The sequence below is a fragment of the Antechinus flavipes genome, chromosome 1, assembly GCF_016432865.1.
Source record: "Antechinus flavipes isolate AdamAnt ecotype Samford, QLD, Australia chromosome 1, AdamAnt_v2, whole genome shotgun sequence".
NCBI classification, from domain to species: domain Eukaryota; kingdom Metazoa; phylum Chordata; class Mammalia; order Dasyuromorphia; family Dasyuridae; genus Antechinus; species Antechinus flavipes.
In genome coordinates, this window is record NC_067398.1 from 451648763 (window position 1) to 451672923 (window position 24161).

The 24161-nt window shown below is 34.1% G+C and overlaps 1 protein-coding gene across 4 annotated transcripts in view; it reads left to right on the plus strand.

The window, feature by feature from the left end:
- NCOA2 (nuclear receptor coactivator 2) overlaps window positions 1-24161 on the plus strand; it is a 302628-nt gene that overhangs the window by 209142 nt on the left and 69325 nt on the right. For all 4 annotated transcript variants that reach the window (XM_051970063.1, XM_051970062.1, XM_051970064.1 and 1 more), the window contains exons 6-7: window positions 17941-18044; window positions 23082-23259. In XM_051970063.1, the coding sequence (XP_051826023.1) occupies window positions 17941-18044; window positions 23082-23259 (282 nt within the window). The remainder of the gene's footprint in view (window positions 1-17940; window positions 18045-23081; window positions 23260-24161) is intronic.

Consider the following 24161-nt stretch of genomic DNA (forward strand, 5'->3'; position numbering starts at 1 on the left):
GTATGTAAAAGAACTCAAAAAAATTTTTGAGATCAAATGAGAGACATTAAGGAAAAACCTAAACAACAACATCAACAACAACAAACCGTATCTGAGACAAGCATAAAGATTATGAAAAAAATTTCTAACTAACTAGAAAAGGGGCTACTGAGTCTTAAATATGAAAATAATTCTTTGAAAATTAGAATTGGTCAAGGGGAACCCAGTGAAACTGTAAGAGACCAAGAAATACAAAACAGAAAATGAAAAATGAAAAAATACAACATAATATGGAACATCTTATGAAAAAAAAAAAACATCCGGAGAATAGATCAAGAAGAGAAAAATATAAGAATAAACTGTGACCAAAAAAGAACCCTAACACAATATGCAAGTAATAATCGAAGAGAATAGTTCTAGAGTGATAGAATAGAATATAGAAATATAGAATATAGAATCCACTGATCACCACCTCAAAGAGATCTTTGTGGAAAATATATAGGAATATTATTGCCAAATTTTGAACCCCCAGATCAAAGAAAAAAAATTTCAAGAAACAAGGAAAAAACAATTCAGATATGCTGGAACTGCAGTTAAAATTGTACAAGACTTATAAGCAGCCACCATAAAAGACCATAGGTCTTGGGATCTTATATACCAGCAATCAAAAGAATTAGGCCTATGGCCAAAAATGTCATATCTAGCAAAATTATCTGTAATATTGAATGGGAAAAATGAACATTCAACAAACTTGGGAGAATGGGCCAGAACTCTATACTTGAAACAAAGATTCTTACAAGGTGCTAACTCAGTGGAATTGATAAAACAATGGTTATCTAGTCTAGTATAGTGATTAATAGTTCAGTATGATTGAATTAATCTTACAACAAATAATGGTTCCTAGTGATATAATAATTGGCTTATACTCAGTATAATGAATGGATTTAACTGTAATAGAGCATAAAAACTGGGACAAACTCAGCTGGAGACAGACTCAGAGAAGACAAAGGGCTGGAGGCTGGAGCTCAAGTTCTCGAAACCAAAGAGAGACATTCATTCCATCTCACACCATCGTGGTGGCTCTCCTCCTTCACTTCTCCGCTGAAACCAAGACTCCAGGGGATTGGAACAGATTGGAGAAAGATAGAGGACTGGAGGCTGGAGCACAAGCTCCCGATCTCAGGGAGACTTCCAAGACAAAAACTGTTGTGGTGGTCCTCCTGCCTTCCCCACAGAAACCAAGATACATTCCAGAGGACCTCCAGACTGGTCCGGGCCCCAGGCAAGGAGACAAGACTGTGAAGGAGATAATAAAAGTGTTTTGGACTTTATCTCTGACTGTTCTCATGGTGATTACTCAGGTGAAGCTAAGGCTGGTTCAGAGACCTCCAGAAAACCAACCAGAACACTACAGAGGACTTTCTTTCAACCAAACCCAAACTCAGTAGAAAATATATAACAGCCAATATCCAGCATCAAATTCAAGGAACCATGGCTGAATTGTTTGTTTTTTTACATGGAAATGTTTACCACATGTTTAAGATTGGTATCAGCAATCTTAAGATTGGCAAGTTAAGGTAAAGAAAAGATTGGCAAAGTTAAGGTAAAAATAGTAATTATGTTATACAAATAAAATGCAGAGCAATAATACATACAGAAGCATTAGAGGGGGGAGGAGGGCTTACAGTTCTGAAAACCTACTAACATTGGGAATGGGTAAAATAGGCAGTACTACATATAAACCATAAAGGATAAAGCACCCTCTAAAATCTATAAAGAAATAAGGAGGGAGAGATGGGCAAGGGGAAAGCAAAGGGTGGAAGAAGAAATCATGAGAAGGGGAGGTTAAGTAATAGCAGCTTGGCAAGTTAAGGGGCAGAATTAAAGCAAAGAGTTAGTAGGGATAGGAAGGATATGTATATGGGGGTGGGGGTGTATGTATGTTGTGTGTATGTATGCATTTATCTATATATGTATACATAAATATATCCTTGCTTAACTATATCCTGTTTAGGGAAAGTGGGGGGATGAAAGGGGAAAGAAAGAACAAAATAAAAAAGGTGCACAGCAGAGAACAAAAGAACAACCTACAAGGAAGTAAAGGTGGACATTTGTGAATATAATTTTTTTCTACTATTGTATATCCTTTCTTGAACTTGCTATTTATCGTTATGTATTTTGATGTTCTGCTGGGCACTTGACATTATTCTTTTTTATTTTGTTTTGTCTTTTTTTTTCTGCTTTTCTTTTTATTTTTTTAAATAAAATGTTTTAAAATACTTTTTAAAGTATTTTTAATTATTTAATATTAATAATAATTATAACTTATAATATAATTTTATATTATATAATATATAAATAAATTGAATTATAAAAATAAAATAATAATTAATAACATTGATAATTTAATAACAAAAAAGTAATTTAATTAAATAATTCTGGAAACAAAAAAATTGAAATGGGCTTTAATGTTATATGCTGTTCTGTTTTGATTTGTTTGTGCAGATAGAGCTTCTATTTATAGTCTAAGTGGACAAATATGTAGAAAATTTGGTAATTAACAGAAATCAACCACTTCATTCTTATGGTAATAAAATGGGGAAGGGTAATTATAATTAACTGGGAAGGAAAATTTTGTTTTATCTATTTTTAATATTTTCCAAATTTTCAGTTTCAGAATTGATAAACCAAGAGGGGGAAAAAATTTCATTGTACTTTTAATATAGGCCTTGATTTTAAATGTTGGTTTTTTATTTGGTATAGAAAACTGTAAAAATGTTGATGAATTTAAATGATAAGTATCAGTGTCTCAAAACAGTTGTATACTCTACTTCCTTACCCACAACAGTTATCTTTTTTTCTTTTCTGAGAGACAGTAGGGTGAATGATTAGAAAGCCAAAATTTGAATCAGGAAGAATTGTGTTCAAATTCCAGCTAAGGTTGCTACTGCCCTAATCACTTAATTTCAGTGCCACTGTATAAAACTGCAAACTGCATATCATTCGTAGAGTTTTCTTCACTTGCATTCCTCTAACACCAAAAAAATGAGAGTTCCAGCAGAAAAAAACTTTTTTTCCCTCATTTGATTAAAATGGTGCCTCCTTTAGCTTTGTCTATTTGCTGCACTCTAGAATGTCTCTGACGCGGAGTCTGAATTCTAATTTTTGTTTAATATTAACTATTCCTGAGTTTAATCTTTACAGAAAGTTATTCCTTTTGGTTTCTCTTTAAGACTGGTGGTATTAAGACCCTTAATATTTAAATTTGTTTATGATTATAAATGCAAGGTAGCATTTTTTCTCTGTAAAACTCAACATGCTTAACCTGTATTATCTCTATATCTAATACTACTGTGAGGGATGCCCATAACTTGGAAGATTATGGATGTCTTTGCTGATTCAGCATAGTCCAGTGTCATTATGATAAGCTTAAAAAAGATTGAGGTCATGTACCAACTGTGCTATAGAACTGCTGTAGGTAGTCAAATATTTTTCTTGGTCATAAAGAGCCAGTGACTGGTGTTAGTTTTATGCCATCTGGGAAACACATTTTCCAGTGATTCACTGATACAACATAAAAGCAGAAAAGCAAACCAGTTCTTTTGGAAAGGCAGCAAGTATTCTATTTCATAAGTATAGTATTAGTCTTCAGTTTTTGAGTTTTGGTCTTTTGCCTTTCCCAACTTTTTCAGTGACTGAGAGAATGGGGCATATCAGCAATTTTTTTTTAAAGTTTTATTTTAACAAGAAGATGCAGAATACATACAAAATAAATATAAAGTATTTTGGGGAGAAAATATTCCAATAATTGGGAAGGAAAGTCAAGAAATGTTTCATGAAGAATGTGACACATCTATATCATAGGGTTTCTATGTATTTCACTATTGTACTAGTCCTTGAAAGAAACCAAGAGTTCCAAAAGGCAGAGATCAGGAAATAATGAATTTAGAATATGGAGAACAGCTAGTGCAAAATCACAAAGACTGGTGATGAAGCAGTATGGGGGCAAGATACCTAATAGGCCAGTTTGGTGATGCACAGAATGCATGAGGAGGAGTAAAGTAGAAGACTGGAAAGATGGAAAGGAAGCAGATTGTGAAGAACCAACCCTAAATGCCAAGCAGTGAAGTGTGTAATTAATTCTAAGGGCAGTAGGGAATCACTGAAATATCTAAAAGGAATTGTTGTTGAAGTATTGAATAAGATAAAGGTGCCATGTTCAAATTTTTTTATTTCTCAAAAATTTACTTTAGCAGCTAAGTGCATGGGATGGATTAGAGTTGGAAGAATGTTGAGGCAAGGAGCCTGAAAAATGGAGACTCATTCACTTGTCAGGCTGAGAGGTCATAAGATAAGTAGGGTGGTGGAGAGAGGATGTTGTGAGAGAGCTTGTAGAAACCGAGATGACCATGTCTAGTAGATGATGGAACATGTGGGGTTGAGAGTGAGAAGTCAGGTATGACACCTAGGTGGCAAACTGTCACTAGAAAGATGGTGGAGCCCTTGATAATAATAGAGAAGCTTTGAAGATAGATGGGCTGGTAACTGAGAAGAGGGGAATGTTTTGGCTTTGGGTATACTGAGTTAGAGATGCTTCCAGTACTTGCTATTTGAAATATGGAGTGGACAGAGCTCAGTCAAGAAACTGTAGATATGTTTGTGAGGTGTATATGGATTCATAGGCCTAGAAAGAATCTGTATTTTAGAAATTTAAAAGAAAGATTCACCATTCACCAGAAGTGACTGTAGAGAGAAAAGAATGTTTGTCTGACAGTACCTTGCATCCTACTTCTTGTTGGCACTTGTTATGGCTGGTAGATCAACAAAGAAGACTGAGAGGAAGTGGTAAGCCAGGAGCAACCTTATCAGATATCACAGTGAGATCAATAAAGATGAGAAGTCAAGAGTATCAGAGTTCAGATCCTAATTTAGGACCTTAATGTCTGCAACTCTGGGCAAGCCACCCAATCTGTCTTTGACTCAGATTTCTCATCTGCAAAATCGAGATAACAGGATCTATCTGGTAGAGTTGCTTTGAGAATCAAGATAGTGTGAAAAAAATTTTAAACCCTTAATTTCCTAATTTCTTTACCTTAACTAAAATAACTATTGTTATTTTGGGCTTAATATTTTTTGGAAACTAGTGCAACACTTAAAACTGCCTCAGTGATTGGCCCTGTTCTTTTCCAATCATACATTCAGTGTCTCTTCTACCCAGGGTCCCACGATCAGATTATTGATAATATGTTACCACTCCACTTATTGCCTCTACTTTTTCTCCTTTCATTCCTCAAACCTTTGCACCCTGGATTCTGAAGTCATTAACAGTTGACTGAAAGTGTTCTCTCCTAAGTTATCACTGAGTTCTAATTATATGGTCTGACAGTCTTTTCTCAAACCTCACCATTCTTGACCTCTCTAGCACATTTCATACCACTGGCCACCTCTCCTCTTAGATTCTCTTTTTCTTTTCTCTTGGTATTTGTGAATGACTTTGGAGGGGAAAGTGAGGCAGGTGATCTTGCCCAGTCTCCCTCACTTAAATCCAATTCACTTGTGTGTCATGGCATCTCTTCCTTGATGCCATGGTCCTCTTCTAGAACGAAGGACAAACAACCACCACCAGTGAGTGGTTAAAATGAAACTGAGTCTATTTACAGAGAGTATTGGAAATTCTGCCGGGAATAGAGTTAAAAGATTCTGGTGCAAATGTAGATATGGGATTGGTTCATTTTTCTGTTTCTTTGCAGTGAAAGGGAAACCATGATTTGCTAACAGGAGGCTGTAGAAAGCTAGAAGAAAAGTAATGCAAGGGTTTTACTCTTAGACATCTTTCACTACTAAAGAAAAAATGCAGCTGTGCTTTTTAAATATGCACAGCAGGAGATTTCAGCAGCTTGATGATATATAGTACATTAATGTTGAAAAGATAAACACATTTTGAGAGTCCAGGATGGGTCTTGTGTTTTTATGTTAGCAGAATGCTTCCTAATGAATAAGAATGTGCTGCGGGCTTCATAGAACCATATGGCAGCTCTTCTAATTTTAGTTGGGTGTAGATGTGTAATTTTTTTCTGTTCTACATCCTAAAACCACTCTGAGGCTATTGAACTGTCCCTGTAATAGTTGATTTAAAATACCTGTCCATAAATTGCCTATTATCATTTCAGTGATTTCCTGGCTTTGTGTGGATCCATAAATTTGTGTTTGATAATCATGACACCGGGACTCATTAATTTCCTCAATATATAAAAGATTTTTTAAATTGTGTTAGTAGTATTATCTCAATACAATTTGTTATGGAGGAGGTAATTAGAATTGTATTTTGTCTCCTGAAAAATTTATAGTTTTCAAAATGAGTTGACTTCATTAATTTTGAAGCAACAGAGTTAATTATAAAACTAGCACAAAAAGTATGTTTCATTTTAGTCAAAAACTTTAGTACTTGGAATAATACAGCTAAAAGAAAATACTTACCTTCATGCTTGACCAAATATGAGAGTAATTGATTCATTATGACTTTGCTTTACTTGTTTCATGTAACATCTGATGGATAAAATCGTGAAGTATGTTAGTATCATGTTATTCTATTCACATCCCTGGTATTTTTTTTTTTTTTAGTAGATGTAGAACACATTGCATTATGACTTTTAAAAATGCAACTTCTTTTCACTTAGTTTTCTAGAGCTGGTATATGTGATCCACAGAACTGTTTTAAAAAAAATGCATTTGAACTGTAATGGTTTCTTTCCTTTTAAGAGGCAAAGAGGAGGACTATGTTGCATAGAATTTTTTAAATCTTTCAAATAATCAGTGGCAGTTCATACTGCTGCTGTGACAGAACAATTAAAAAGGATTTCCCTTGAGCTTTGACCGATGTGCTTCCATTCTGATACATTTTTGAAAGAAAAGCCCCTGGGTTTATGTTCTCATTTCATAGTTACTTAATAAACAAATAAACAAGGCTTTCAGATGTTGTGCAATTAAATAACAGGTATAAAAATTGCTATTAGTTAACTTAATATGTAAAAGGGAATATGAATGGCTTTCTCTCTATCCCTATGAACATGATTTCTTGTAGGGTTGTTTTTTTTTTTAAGAAATCCCTTTTCTTTAGTTATTTTTTTTTTTTTTGCTAGAGGCCCAGATTCTGATCTGCTATTCACATCAAAAAAGAAACTGAAATTTTACTTTCAAATTTATACACAGACATGCCAGTGATATAGAGCAATTTAAACCAGATGCTTTAACAATGCCATTGTCTGTTTTTCCTTGAATTTTTAATTCATTTGTACTGCTAGATCACTAATGCTTTTTATTCACCTCTCCTGGGGAAGGAAGAAAGGAGGCATAATAATTACTTGTATAAAAAAATAAACATATGGAATATAATATTAATGCTTTTTTCCCGTTTGTGGTGTGACTCATCTCAACATGTTCCCTGAAGAAATTGGGTTTTGTACTTTGCGTTGAAACTGGAAATCTAATTAATTTGTATTAGATTTCTGGATTATAGGTAGAGAGAGAGGTCAAGGAGGTACTGTTTCTTTAAGGAAGGGACAGGCTAAAGAACACAATAGAGGCACCCTTGACTACTTCTTCCAATCTTGGTCTTTTTTTGGAAAAATATGCAAGTTTAAAAAAAAGGGGGATGGGAATCTCTACAGTCATTTGGTGGTTGTTTTACATATATATATGTATATGTATATATATATATATATATTTGGTTAGGGGGGAATACCTGAAGAAAATAATAAAAAGGAATTAGAAACAAAGAAAAAATTAAGAGGAGGAAGAAGGCACAGAGATGAAAATTCTTTTCTTTGCACTAAGAATTCAATTTTATTTTCCCTTTCTTTGAGTTCAGATTTCCATCTATAATATAATAATGTGGTTTCATGGCAGTTTGAATCTCATGGATAAGCTATCCTTTTATGACTCAGATATTCTTGCAAAAACAACAAGGAAAGATTCATGAATGTAAAATACAGAAAAGTAAATAAAGTTTATGATTATGAGAATAAATGCTTGCTTTAAAATTATTAAATACTGTTTTGGTCATAGTATTATTATTCCTGGGAAAGAATAAGCTTATCTCAGAATTTAAAACTATATCTGATAAATGAATATAGCACATGCTATATTAAAATGCCACATGATATAACTATGAATGCACATTTAGTTAATGTAACAGTAACTCTCAAAGGGACCCTTTTTTCTTTGTAAATTTCCAGCCTAACCTCAGCATTGAAGAGATAGTAATTACCTATGTAAAATATCCAGATAACATAAATTCAATGTAAGTTTAATTTAAATACAGTTACATTGGTGAGGCAGTATTTCTCTTTGTTGTGTCATGTTTCAATTTTATTAAATACAATAAAAGCAACAAACCTCAGTCAATATAAAATTATATTAAGTTATAAATCAAGTGGAAGTGTAGATATGTGTAATACAGCAAATTATAGTCAGAGCAGTTATGAGGAGCTTGGAATTCTTGAATGCTCTTTTCCATAACTACCATTTATTTACTGTATCAGTATTACAAGTCAATTTATTCTTGATAAAGTAAAATCAGTACATCTAGGGTCTTGTCCCATTTTTGCCACCAATTATCTATATGACCTCTCAAAGTCATATTACCTCTGGGATTCTGGAACAATTACCATGCATGTAAAATAAAGAGATTAAACCAAATTATCCATATTATTAATTCTAGCTCCAAGATTCTATGAATCTAAGGCACATTTATCTTCAGGTTATCCTTTAATTAATATTTTAGCATTTTTAAATATCCATATTTCTAGCATACCAAATGTAACATAGGAAATATTCCTTCTTAAGGCATCTCTTGAATTTTTTTTCAAATCATTTAGACTATAGTTCATCTACCAGTTTTTTTCACACATACTATTATATATAAAGAAAGTTTTTAAGTGATCTCTCTAATTTTTTGTAAACATTGTTACATAATGCAAATTTCTTAGGAAATATGCTTTGATATGTTAGGCTAGATAGGATACTACCTCTTTTGGGCTATCTTATTTCTTACACTTCTCCAGCTCCCTCTTTGTCCAAACAGATGCGCCCCCCCCCATCAAGAACTTTACTTTCTCTGTATTTGATGACAATTTCAGCTCCTGTTAGCTTAGTTAACATTTCTATTCAGATTATTCCCATATTTCTATATTCCATTGTAATCTATCCCAAGTGTCTGTCTTGCACCACTTTGCCTATGTGGCACATGAAAGATGAAACATAAATAAATAAATAAGTAAGTAAGTAAGTAAGTAAGTAAGTTCAATCTTCTGAGCATATTGGTTTATTAAGTAATGCATATCAATTGCTCAACAAACCAAAAACAAATCTCCTCAGCTTAAGGCCTCAACCCCCAATACAGGCAGACAGATTTTTATGTATTTAAAACAATTAAATGAGAAATTAATTAAAAGGAAACAATCAGGATATATTAGGTAATCTGATTTCTCTTTGGAGGAAAGATTAGTCAGAAAAAGAAGTGTCCCACTCCTCCAAGAGTCTACTCTGTAAATGATCAAAGGAACATGGAAACAACTGATTGATCGGCACAGGACTAGTTTTCATTTAATAAGACAAATGGGTTGCTTGAGATGTACAACTGTGAGAAAATTCAGTCTTTAGGTCTGACTGGATTTCTGATCAGCAAAACCTAGATCCTTGATTAAGGTTTTCTCTCAATTTCCACAATTGAATAAAGTTTCCCCATAGGATTGAAAGTGAACTAGACCCATAAATGAATAGAAAGATCCAGAATTAAGTCACAAGATGGAGTTAGTCTCTGTCCCTCAATTCCCACAATTAACCACTTGCTGTTTTAATCCCTTAAAGTTCCTAACCTACTGGGCATTTTGAACTGGATATCTCATGGATATCTCAAACTCAATGCATACAAATTTATCATCTTTCCCTCCTCCAAAGCCCTTCTCTCTTATGAACTACTTTATTTCTCTCAAAAACACTGGTTATTCATATTTACAACTTTATTCATCTTTATCTCCCCAGTTACCAACACTCCACATTTCCAGTCAGTTGCCAAATATTGTTTTTACATCTGTGATATCTTTCCCTAACATCTCCAGTCGTACAGCTGTCATCTCCTTTTCCTGTCACCTAATTGACTTCTCTTGTCTGGAGTCTCTTCCTCTTTTATCCATTATGCAGATAACTATCAAAGTGATCTTACCAAAGAGTTGCCTCTCTTTTCCATAAACCCCAGTGGCTCCCTTATGTTTCTGCATAAAGTACAATCTACTTATTAGGCATTGAAGTCTTTTGCAATCTGGTTATTTCTGCCTTTTAATTATATATTGCACATTATTCCCATTTACCCATTCTCCAGTCTGGCTCTCCTAATTTTCTTGCTGTCACCTATACACAATCCTCCACCCTGATCTGCACGTTATATTGCCTGCCTGGAAGATACTTAACACCCTTCTTATCTCCAACCCTTAGAATTTCTGCTTTCCTTCACCTTTCCTGTCACTTTCTACAAGAATCCTTTGCTTATGTCCCAAGTTTATTTTCCTCCTAACCTCTTCCCCATTATCTTGTCTTTATTTACATGTTTTCTTTCTCTTTTACATAAGCTCTTTGAAGGCAGTGATTGTCTAACTTGTTTGTATTTTTATGCCAACATTTAGCCTAGGTTGCACATAATAAAGGTTTAATGAATACTTTTTAACTTGTATTCCAAACCTTCTTTCCCATTCTTCAAGATTGAGTTTTAATTTCACTTATTTGAAACTTGCTGATAGTCCATATTGATATGCAGAGTAGACCTCTAATCACTTGCTTTATTGATTATGTGTTTTAGCACCTTATTATTCTTTAAATTGTTTCAGTTTTCTTAGTTTGCTCTCAAGAATCTTATTCTACTTTTATATTCTTCCCATGTAATGTGTGCATGGGAAGCCTGGGATGGACCACCCACTCTCTTTCTCAAAGTAGGCTTGCTCACCTCAGTTTGCCTTCACAATAGCAGGATTGGGTTCTAAGAAAAGTACCACATTGCAATCTTCATTTTCTTATGGTACAAGGAAAATCTTATTGTGAAGGAATATGCTTCTCCCCACTCCCCAGTATAAATCTCAAGTTTTTCCTCAGAATGATGCCATCATTATATTTTAAATATAAACATATAAAGAAAAAGCCAATGAATAAAGCATTCTAGATGCTGAAAACATACTGGACAAGACATCACAATCCACACATAAAGATTCTCCCACCAATGTACTCATTTTCCATTGGCAAGAATGGGTAAACACAAAAATCTGGACAGGCAGCATCTGAGTAAGAGTAATTCTCAACTCTAGGCTACAGACTTTGATATCTTTATGACATCTCTGGAGCCACACCACACAAAATCATTTCTACTATTGTCTAGTGTTCTTCACTGCTCTTCTGTCATTTTTTCTACTGTTCTTAAAGTTATGAAACTTTTACTATTTTCTTAACTTACAAGGGGCCTAAAGTAGTTAGTGGTTTTTTTGGCTTTACATATAGACTGAGTACAGAAGGATTCTGTATCATTCAATCATCTCTCTGTTAATCCCACTGTGTGGATATATGAGACAATACACCTTCTTTTTGCTTTTCCTCTCATGCCTGAGAGATCAGCAAAGAACAGCAGGCCTTTCTGAAAGGCAGTATTCCCTCAATCCAGAGAGCTTAATGGCTTTCTCTTTCTCTCTCTCTTTCTCTCTCTCTCTCTCTCTCTCTCTCTCTCTCTCTCACACACACACACACACACACACACACACACACACACACACACCTCCCTTTGTGGCAGTGACTGATTTCTTCCTTCAGTTTTATCCCGCCCACTCCTCCCCCCCCCTTCCACCTAGCTCAGTTCTTCCTTTTTCCCCCTCTATTCTTACTCCATCCATTGTCTTCACCGCTTTCCAGTAGTTCAAATCAGAAATTCTTGCTTTGCCTGTACTTTATGCAATTAAAAAAACAAAAATCTCCTGGATATCCCTTTCTGATTAGTTATAAACCAACCAGTTCTTATTTGATCATGATTTCTGAGTGGTTTTTCAAGAAGTACCCATAACATGTCTTAAAAGTTCTTCAGTATTATTTCATTTAAATTCTTGGTTCTTATACTCAGAGATTTTATTCAATTTTATCATATCTATCTTACCATTGATTAGGATTTGGTTCTTATCATGATTTCTATGCAGTTATTTATTTTCTTTATTTGATTGTTTCTTTTAAAATGTCAACCTGGTTTCTTCTACTAATTCTATTGTGTCACCTTAAGAAAGTTACTTTGTAATTTTTTCACCAAAAAATGAAGGGATTGAGTTGTGTGGTCCAAATTCAATAAATATTTTAGACAAGCAGTAATTGATGTTCATATTCTTTGTAAAGCACAATACTTAGTAATGGAGAAACAGATTTTAGGTAAAATGGTGATTGCAAGATTAAATAGGAGATAGATATATAAGCAAAATATGAAATAGTTTGAATTTTGTAAGAGATTTCCACACCACATGCCATAGAAATCTTAGTGGGCAAAGTCATTACTAACTGCTTAATCTAAACTTGGACCTGTACCTGTTCATGATTCTATTATAACTATTTAAAGTTTTTTCATCTTTAACCTAAGTATCCCTACTTTCTTAAGATAGCATAATTTCTGTTTCTCCCTAAAGAAATTTAGTAGACAGAAAGTAAGAGGAAAAACCTACCAAGGATAAGGAATATTGTTAACTACTAATATTAATGAGTGTTATAAAAAGTATGTATTAGATAATGAGTCATCTTACTTGACTGAGGCAAGGAATATTTTAAAGAGGCCATTCATAATAATAATAACTGATATTTTTACATTGTCTCATCTGGGTCTTACAATAACACCAAGGCATTTCCTAACTCCCAGAATAGCTTTCTATACATTCTTTATTTCAGTATGTGAACATCTTTTGATCAGCTGTTGTAAAACGCTCAGATATACTGCAAGATTCATTCATTGAGACAGCTAGATGGTGCAATGGTTAGAACACTAACCTTGAAGTCAAGAGGATCCTGAGCTCAAATATGGCCTTAAGACACTTAACACTATCAGTGTGACCCTCGACAAGTCACGGAACCCCAAGTGCCTTCCTTCCTTACCCCCTCCCCAAAAAAGATTCATTCATGGATTCAAAGATTATGACTTAAATAGATTCACCATCTTCAAGGAATTTGCAATCCAAGGGAAAGAAAATAGGTGCATGAATACAAAGTGTGAAAAAGATAAAGAAATTGCTGTGGTCCCTGATGCAATGATTAGAGCAATAGGCCTGGACTCAAAAGACCTGAGTTCTTATCTAGGTTCAGATACTACCTGGGTATCTGATTTGGAGCCTCTCATTGTTGAAGAGAGCCACTTCCATCAGAATTGATCATCATGTAGTATTGTTGAAGTGTATAATGATCTCCTAGTTCTACTCATTTCACTTAACATCAGTTTACGTATGTCTCTCCAAGCCTCTCTGTATTCATCATTTCTTATAGAACAATAATATTCCATAACGTTCATATACCACAATTTACTCACCCATTCTCCAATTGATGGGCATCAATTTCCACTTTCTAGCCACTATGAAAAGGGCTGCCACAAACATTTTTGCACATACGGGTCTCTTTCTCTTCTTTAATATCTCTTTGGGATACAAGCCCAGTAGTAACACTGCTGGATCAGAGTATACAGTTTGATAACTTTTTGAGCATAGTTTTGGACTTGATTTTAAAGACAACCTCTTTGTGTACTTCTGGAGGGAAGGTGTAAGCTGGTCCTGGTGCTTTTTTCTTGTAGTATTGAGTGTTATTCAGGATATCAGAGACTGCTTTGACTACTCCCTCCCAGTAAATTTTTGGTGTTCCCACAGTGGTCTGATTCCAGGCAAACTCTGATTGCCTTCCCTCTCTGGTCTGAACTCTATATAAATCTTTGGTCTGGATTTGGGTAAGAGTAAACTGCTGTTAGATTCTGCCACTATTAGTTAACTGGAAAATTCTGTTGCTCCATTGACAGTAGAGGCTCCTCTTAGGTCTGGAATTCCAGATTTGGTTATTCCTGTGTATTCTTCAGGGCCACATTGCTGCTGCTATTTTCTTCTGAACCTGTTCTTTTTTTTGGCACAGCACCCAGGATCTCCCTTCCTGGGAACACCAGCTTTGGGAAAGAATTTCTTCAATCTGCCTTGGATTAGTAAACAGGAACGGAACAGTTGAGATAAAGCTGACTGTTAGCACCTTGGTTTGCCCTGGGAAGGATGTAGGATCTCTGCGATTCTGGTCAACAATCTCTCCCAGAACCAGCTTCTTTTTCGCCAATATCCACAGATATTTCTGTCTTCCTATGCCAATCTGGGTTGGAAAATAACTTATTGTGACTTTGACTTGGATTTTTACATTAGAATTTAGTCTGACATATTTTTTAAGATTCTTTTTTTGGAGGAATTTTGCTGATAATCTCATTGTACAGTTTTCTTCTATTTCACTATCTTTTCTTAGCTATAATAGACTAATTTTAAAGTTCTTTGAATAGCTGCATTTAGCACAGGCAAAAAGATATGTACTCAATACAGTTATTTTAAAGTTATAATAAAGTTATATTTAAACTCAATAAAGTTATATTTAAAATATCAGGTTTATAACCTCATCATAACTCCTCACACTCATATGTTTAGTCATTTGTCAAATATTGATTGTTTCTGCTTTTACAATATGTCTAGCATTGAATTCCCTCCTTCAATTAATACAACTACCACCTTAGTTTAAGTCATTTTCACTTCTGTCTAGAACATTGCATTAATTTTCTAATTAGTATCTATGCCTTGAGTCCCTCCTTAGTCTAATCCACTCTCCAACTGCTGCCAAAGTGATTCTTTAGCATGGGTCTAACAGTATCACTCATTAAAATTCATTACCTTCTTCTTGCCTCTAGATTCAAATAAAAACTTCTTTGCTTAGCTTCTAAAGTCTTTCACAATGTGGCCCCAACTTAATTTTCCAGTTTTATTATACATTGCTTTCTCCTCCCCACACCCTCCCTCCATTCTAAAATAGAACCAAACTGGTATTCTCTTGTTTCTCAAAAGCAGCATTCTAACTGAGTTCTAATGGCTCCCTGTTCTAATGGCTCCCTGTAACCTCTAGGATCAAATGTAAAAAAAAAAAAATTGACATTTAAACTCATTCATAACTTGGCCTCATCTGTCCTTTCCAGTCTTCTTATCCTGTACTCCTCAACACACTTTGTCGTCTAGTCATACAACCCACCTTGTTGATCTTCACCTTCTGACTGTTCTTCGGGTTCTTCAAGGATACATTCCTTTTTCAATTCTATGTCATAGACTGTCTCTTCTTTTAAGACTCAGCTTTCTAGTATTCATAAACTTTTGCAACCCAACATGTGCAAACATTATCTTTTTGCCCCAGTCTTCCACATTTTCTTACTTCCCAATATTCAATATGTTGTGGTTTCACTATCTCCCACTTACCCAGGCTTGTGACTTAGGTCACAGCCTCAATTCTTCATACTCTCTCATTCCTTATCCAGTCTATGTCTAAGTGCTGTCAATTTTACTTCTATAACCTTTGTCATATACATGCCATTACTCTGCTTCAGACTCCCATCATCTGTGTGCTGGATTGTTGCAGTAGTTTTCTGAATGGTCTCCACTTTCTCAAAGAAATCTTCTAAAGTGAAGGTTTAATCCCCTACCCTTTTCGGTAAACTAGTGACTCCCTGTTACCTCCAGGAATAAATATAAAGTATTCCCTTGGGTTTTTTAAACTCTTTATAACCTAGCCCATTTCTGCCTTTTCAGTTGTTGTACACCTTGCTCCCCTTTGTGCACTCTACAATCTAGTAATACTGGCCTCCTTGTTGGTTCTTGTATGAAAATTTTCATCTCTCAACTGGGCATTTTCCACTGTCTTTGTTCTGTACCTGGAATTCTCTCCATTCTCACACCTTCCACCTGGCTTCCCTGGCTTCTTTTAATTTTCAGATAAAATCTTGCCTTCTTCAGGAAGCCTTTCAAACTTCGCAATGATCATACTTTCCCTTTGGGATTTATCCTGTATATGTTCTTTTTGTCTATTATTGTTTGTACATTATTCTCTCCCTTTCTTTTCATACTCTTCTCCCACCCCCATCAGATTGTAAGTTATTTAAGAGCAAGAACTCTGTGTGTGTTTGTGTGTGTGTATGTGTGTCTATAGCACTTAGTACAATGCCTAGCATAAGAGTAGGTTCTTCAAAAATGCATCTTGACATCTCACCTTTCCTGCTTTAGCTGCTAATATCTTATGTTTCAAACTACTTTGTATTTGAAGTTGTCATATAAATTGTTCTTCTGATTCTAGTCTTTTCATTCTTCATTGGCTCATATTGTCCCTTCCTGTTAGAGGCATCTTAGTGATACTTACCTCCTAAACTAGCCTTCCCATAACTTCCTTATCTCTTTCAAGGATACCCAGGTCCTTTTATATATTTAGATTCTCAACATCAAAATCATTCTAGCTTGTTTCCCCCTGTGCCTATCAACCACCTTGTCCATATTAAATTTCTTTTTGTGTCTTTTCCGTTTTCTCACCTCTGTTCCCTTCTCTTACATAGTCATTTTCGAGAATGAAAGGCAAAAATAACTTATATAGTCACTACCCTCGTTCATATCTTCATGACTTTTAAACTATTCAGAAGTTTCCCAATGGATCTCATTGCTTTCAGTCTATAATATAACCTATTTTATACACAACTGCTAAGTTGACATTCTTAAGGCAAAGTTCTGATGATGTCATCCTATTATACTTACTTAAAAACCTTCAGTGACTTCCTTTGCCTCAACATCAATTATAAACCCATCTGACAGGCTCTTCACAATATAAATCTATATTCTTGCCAAAATGGCCTGCTTGCTCTTATCTCATTGTGTCTCTCTTGAAATAGCAACTATCCTTCAAAGCCTGGCTCATGGGACCCCTTCTAAGCAAGGCCTTTTATGATTCTTTCCCCTAGTTGTTATTGTTCTCTTTTTCTCTCTCCCCCAATTTTGAGTTTACCTCTCTGTTTACTTTTGTAAATGTAACACCCTTGAGGGCAAGACTATTTCATCTTTGTCTTTTCACCCCCAATTTCTACTTGGGACCTCAAACATGGTTTTTATCTAATAAAGTCCATGTTGAATAACCATACTGACTGTTATGATTGACCATTGATATTTTTTGAACTAAATGAAAGGAAAAAAATATTTTTTTCCCTTCATAATAACTTCCATGTAGGGACATAAGAGATTCACCTTCCTGTGAGGTAGCAATAGTGACATTGCATTCTTTGAGGGCTTAGAAATGACAAAAGTCAGACCCCTTTTTACTAGAAATCATTAGGGAGTTGGATCATAGGGAATCAGATCTCTTCCATATTATTCTAAATGTGACTAGAAATAGGAAAGGAATATGGCATTTTCAAGTAACAATTAGTATATAAATTCTGTACACTTTGGTGTAGCACTTTCTGCCTTTTAAATGTGACCTTATGTACTCCCAGAAGTACTATTCACTTCAAAACAGCACATCTTCAGTTTAGATGCCTCTTGAGTAAAGACTAATTGTGGCAAGATATATAAAGTTTTTGCTACCTAGAGGGATTCCGAGGAAGAACTAAATAGGTTGAAATCTCCAAACTCATTTTATCTGTGACCTAAAATGGGATTTTTGTACCATAGTCCAGAGATAAAAAGTTAATGCACCAGCTCTGCTTCTAGTACACTTGTCCCAATTCAGTAATAGTGATGGTATGCTTTTATTTTTCAAATAACTTTACAGATCCACTCAAGATTTGAAAAATCATTACAATAAAATATTAACTGTCATTTTATCCTTGTAAGAACATTGTCATTTAATTCATACTTGTGTTTGTTGCAGAGAAAGCAGCGGCTGCCAATGTAGATGAAGTACAAAAGTCAGATGTCTCATCTACAGGTCAAAGTGTTATTGATAAGGATGCACTTGGACCAATGATGCTTGAGGTAAAACATATACATTTTATTTCTTTTTTAATAGCTTGAATGTAATGTTATTAAATTTAATTTCCAGATGAAAGGAACTAAAGTAAAATGTACACATTTAAATTAACTTTGTTATTTAGTAAGAACACTGCACTTTTGAAACCTTTGGATCTACTGTCCTATTTCTAGTGATATACAGATCTGTTTTTTAAAAATTGTTTTTTTAGAGTGTTTTTTAAATTTTTAAAGTAAATTAAAAAGCAATACATAAGTTGTTCCACAGTTCTCAAACTTTTTAGTCTACAAATTATTAAGTTATGTTAAGATAGGTTATAGTTATTAATATTTACTGTATTAGAAAATTAAAACATTGTAAGAGTATTGTGAAAATAGTTCCGACTTTATGAACCCCTAAATTTGTCTCCTATTCATACATCAGAAACAGGTGAATATAGAGAATAGAGTTCCTAGAAGTCAGGAAGATCCATTTCAAGTCTTGCCTCTAAATACACTAACTGCTTAGTATGACTGATTTACAATGAGAGATGAATGTTTATCTGTGTTGTGGAAGAATTTCCATATTGAGTACACCTTGACTTTCATGAACTCACAGTTCAAAAGTCCATGACCCCATATCCTACCCCCCTCCAAAAAAAACTAAAGCTAGCAGACATGGATTCCACAATAATAAAAGCACTGAATTATGGGTGTATGATTGAGCAAGGTTTTTTGTTTTTATTTTTGTTTATTTATTTTAGACTTGTGCAATCTTGTAGGTTATGTAGATTGTTTGGTTTTCAGAGAAGCACCAAATTAACATTTATTTTGGAATTCCTTGTTCAAAATGATTTTACATTAACTGCAGTGATAGAGGGTATTTTGATTAATTTTCTCTGATTGTCTTGCATTTTATGTATATTATGTATTTGATTACATTCATGTGTGGATGTGCTTAGGTGGATGGGGATAAAGACAAAATCAAAGCAAAGCATTATGTTTTTCTATACTTCAAAAGTTTTTACTTTGGTAGCTCTCAGAAAAAGATCAAGAATGAACTGCAACCATTCCCAATAAGATCAGGAGTGAAAGAAGGTTGCCCACTATCACCGTTACTATTTAATATTGTATTGAAATGCTAGCTTTGGCAATAAGAGTTGAGAAAGAGATTAAACGAATAAGAATAGGCAATGAGGAAACCAAATTATCACTCTTTGCTGATGATATGATCGTATACTTAGAGAACCCCAGAGATTCTACTAAAAAGTTATTAGAAAAGATCAACAATGAAATACTGAACATAAAAAAAATCTTCTTAGATAAGAATTATCAAAGCAGTGTTTGACCTCATCTGCTTGGTTCTTTATTAACATTAGTGTTGTTTAATTAAAATTTTTTCCTGTAAATCCTAAAATATCACCTTTCAAATCATTAACTAGTATAATATTAATTAGCCTTCTCTAGTAGCTTGTGTTACCTTTTCCCAAATTAAAATTTACCTGAAATATAGGCCATTGATGAGGTGATAGGAAAAATGTGTTTCAGAAACAGAAGGCTAAACTGAATTTTGAAAACAGTGATTTGGATAGATAAATTTTGCCATTATTCAAGAAAACATATATGGTTAATTTATTTGATATTCAGATAAAATTTTCTACTGCACCTTATTTTCCAGTCTATTTATATGATGACTTTTATTTTTAGCAATAAAATGGTTAATTGTTGTATTCTTCAGAAACAAAATCAGAATTTTGAGCTAAAAAAACTTTTGTATCATATTCGGCCCCCTAATTTCACAAAAACTAAGGCTTACAGTGGTTAAATAATTTTTTTTCAATATTATAGTTAAACAGTAACAACTTGGTCTAAAAGCCATGAGGAAATATTTCTTATGATATATCTATCCAGTATTTTCTTCTGAACAATATTTTGCAGCAGCAGTATTTTAAGAGTGATTTCTATTAAGGAGGAAAAAATAAATACTTGAACCTCCCTTTCACTGGCCAATAAAAGCAGTGCAAGAGTAAAGTCAGCCCAACTTTTATTAATCTCTTCAATGCGACTTTTTTAATCTATCTTGCTGTTATAATTACTATGTAGTTAGTGGACATTAAAAAAAATTGCAAAACTGAGTCAAATAATTTTAGAGATATTTCTGTATAGTATAAAATATTTTTTCAAATTAAAATAAATCGCCAATTGTTGATTGTCATAATTTAGAGCATTCCCTATAGCTTTAATTTTTTGAGAGGGTAGTTTACTATTTACCACATACTTTTTTTAAAAAATATTTTATTTTTTCCTATTACATAAGTGGTCAACATTCATTTTTATAAAATTTTTGAGTTCCCAATTTTTCTCCCTCCTCTTGCCCGAGATAGTAAGCAATCGAGTATATTGCCTTCACAAATAAAAGCCATCTCCAACCGAGGAAAAGGAGAAATCTTTCTCCTGAGATTCGTCTCACATTACCTACTGCCTATTGACATTTTAAACTGGCTATTCTGGAGACCTCTTACATTTTCTGTGTCCAAAATAGGTTTATTATCTTTTCCACCAAACCCACTCATCTTCCAAATAGACGTTTTTTTGGTAGAGGGCACCAACATCCTTCTGGTTTCTCAGGTTCCTAAACTTGATGTCCTCTCAGTTCTCACTCATCCTACCCACATTTACAGTCAGAGATCCCATGCTGCCTTTGCAGCATCTAGCACCTTATGTAGTTTCAACCTTCTCTCCTCTCCTAGCTATCAACTTGTTTTAAGCCCTCATCACTTACCTGTAGAATGGCAGCAACCTCTCTAAATTGGTCTACCAATCTCATTCATGTCCCTTCCCATTCCAGTCCATCTTTCACAGAACTGCCAGAATATTAAGCATAAATCTGACTATTTCATTCCTTTTCATGTACACCATTGATTCTCCCTATTGCCTCTAAAATCAAATGTAAACTATCTTTTAAAGTCCTTCACAATGTGTTCCCAGCCTGTCCTTCTATCCTCATGAAAGGTTATTACTTATTTGTCTAGTACAGTGGTTCGCAAACTTTTGTTCTCAGTATCTTCATGTTGTTAAAAAAAACTATCGAAGATCTGTTCAAAGAGTTTTTGTTCACATGGGTTATATTTATAGCTATTTATTATATTAGAAATAAAAAATAATTTTGAATTTGTAGACTCTCTGAAAGGGTTTCAGAGACCCCAACAATTCTTTGGACTACACTTTGAGGCCCACTAGTCTAGATTCTTCTTTGTTTGGCACACATAATAATCCATTTTGTGTGCTTTGCAGTCTAACTATCCCGTATGAGTGGAGTAAGCTCTCATTCCTACCTCATAGAATTCTTCCTTCAAAATGAAGCTGAAGCACCTTCTTCAACATGAAGATTTTCAGTTTTTAGTGTAGTATCCTCCCTCATTACCGTGTACAAGATTACATTTTAATTTTTCTTTATTAATTCATATGTGCTTTTATATATACATGTCTCTTCCTTTAAAATGTTAAGTCCCTTAAAAGAAGCAATTGTTTTCATTTTTTGGGTTTCTCTTCATTAACAATATCTTACCCACAGTTGATGCTTAATAATGGTTGTTTCTTGATTGATGGACTGACCATGATGCTTTAAGTCACTCCTTAGTAGAGTTGAGTTCATTAATTAAATAAATCAGATTTCAAGATTATAATTTCTGTTATCATGTAAAATCAACCCAGGACTTATTATTTCATCTTTTATCTTTTTTTTTTTTTTTTTGGCTCTTTCTCAATTGTCTTCTGAGAATTTAACCCAAGTACCTGCAATAGCAGGAGTTCCATACAGATTAAATTTAAAAACTTAATGCTTGACTCCCATGACTTATAGTTCAAATTTAAATCTTTCCCCCCCTTTACATGTCATAAATTGAACAGAGAAAAGACTTGTTCTTGGTAAGCTATTTCCAGGCATAGATGCACAATCATACTTGCATTATTAGCATTGTTGTTGCTAAGCAACAAAACTGAACGTCAGCTGTGGGTTGGGTTTTTTTTTTTTTTTTTTTTTAGAATATCTTAGTGAGCTTTTTAAAACAAATGCTGTTTCTGAAAATTGTGTAACACATGCTTTCAAAAGTAAACTACAGAATTTTAATTGTGAAAACCTTTTTAGTACATGTTTATAGCAACAAGTATGAAAAGGATGCTTGCTATATAACTGACTAGCCAGTTTTCCTTTCTGTATCTTCATCTTCCATATCACACATAAAAAATTCCATTCATTAAGCTTCTTGCTTCTCTTTTGACTACAGGATTGCCATTCCTACCTCCCATATGCTATCTCCTTATAGATTCACTCTGAATAATAAGAAATACTAGCATAAAGCCCCTCAGTTAGCAAACGTAGGGACATATAATTATTAGGCATACTAGGATTCTTGTTGAGGCAGTGTTGCTCCAACTGTGGCAGCAGTTCTTCCTACATGTTAAGTAACTTGCCATAACTCCAGTACCCAGCAAGAAAGAAAAAAGTTTCTTATAAATACAGTAAATTTTCCAACGACTTGTAACCAAAATTCATCATGAATATGTTTAGCTATGGATCTTCAGGCTGTAATATTAGTTAATTTATTTTTTTCAAATTATGGAGCTTATGAAGACTGCAACCTTGTATCATATTGGTTTGGAAATGAATAAGTTATTAATTGCTCATGGAAATACATGAATCTCATTTCAAAAATACAAATAAACACTTGAATATGAAGCTGACATTCTTGATTTTGTGGAAGATTAGAAAAATTAATATTAATCAAGGAGCCCAGAATAAGAAAAGCCTCAGTTAATTCCTCTCCCACTTTAGTTTAGGGTTTTGTTTTGTTTTGTTTTTTTAATGGAATCTGTATAGTTTAATCTGTAACTAGTAAAAATGTGTTAATAAAAATTAAAAGACCTAGGAGATAGTTAAAGGAAATGTACCTCTTCTATGAAAGCATGAATTGAGTATTTCACTTGAAGTACAGTTGCACATTTCTTAAGTGCATGTGAGTTTACAATGCATTTTTTATTAACAATTTGTCCTTTCTCTTTTAGGCCCTTGATGGCTTCTTCTTTGTAGTGAACCTGGAAGGTAATGTTGTATTTGTTTCTGAAAATGTGACACAATACCTACGATATAACCAAGAAGAGCTGATGAACACAAGTGTATACAGCATCCTACATGTAGGGGACCACGCGGAATTTGTAAAAAACCTGTTACCAAAGTCTTTAGGTAAAGTCTGTCCTTTTTTTCTTTTTAATTACATTTTTGTTGACTATAGTTAAATGAAAATATTTGCAATGTCAATTTGTAAAAGAACAATCATATTGCTTTTAAAGTATATGCTTTAGCGCTTAAAAATTATCCTTGCATGTTCTATATATTATAATTTAGAACTTGTACTTTATTCAGGGAAGCTAAGGAGTGCCATAGATAAGAGTCCTGAGCCTATCATCAGGGAGATGATTCAGATTCAGCTCCACTTACTAGTTGTGTGATCCTAGACAAGTTACTTAACCCCTATTTACCTCAGTTCATCATCTTTAGAATGGAGACACATTGGAGAAGGAAATGGCAAACCACCCCAATATCTTTGCCAGGAAAACCCCCAAGACTTTGTCAAAGAACTGAACCTCAAGAACTTCATTGAGATTCATCAAAACTTTTTAACATGCTCACAGTAATGTTCATGTATATCATCTGAGCATTAATGAGTTAGATTTTTTTGTTTGCTGGGTGGTTGTGGGGTGGAGGAGTTGAGTTAATCATCAAATTATTTATCCTTCAGGGCAAATAGTTAATGGAGCATTTTTTGCTTTTCCTTTGTCCACTTTAAAAGTCATCCAAAAGAGAGTTTGGGGCTTAGAGCTACATCTGAAATCTTACTCCTGTTTGAACCATAAATATAGATGTTTATTTGTCGAGTTCCCCCACCATAGGGTCTTTAAAGGCAAGTCATGTTTATTTACCATGAACCTTCTAACTCTTAAACAAATTATTTGATCTTAGCTCCTTCAGATCTTGTTGAGTGCCCCAAGTATCACTTCAGTTGTCCCTCTCTGCTCCCTGTGATTCATTCTGCTATTCTTTCTAAGCTGCTCTTCAATAGATACATGATTTTTAAAAGCGCTGTT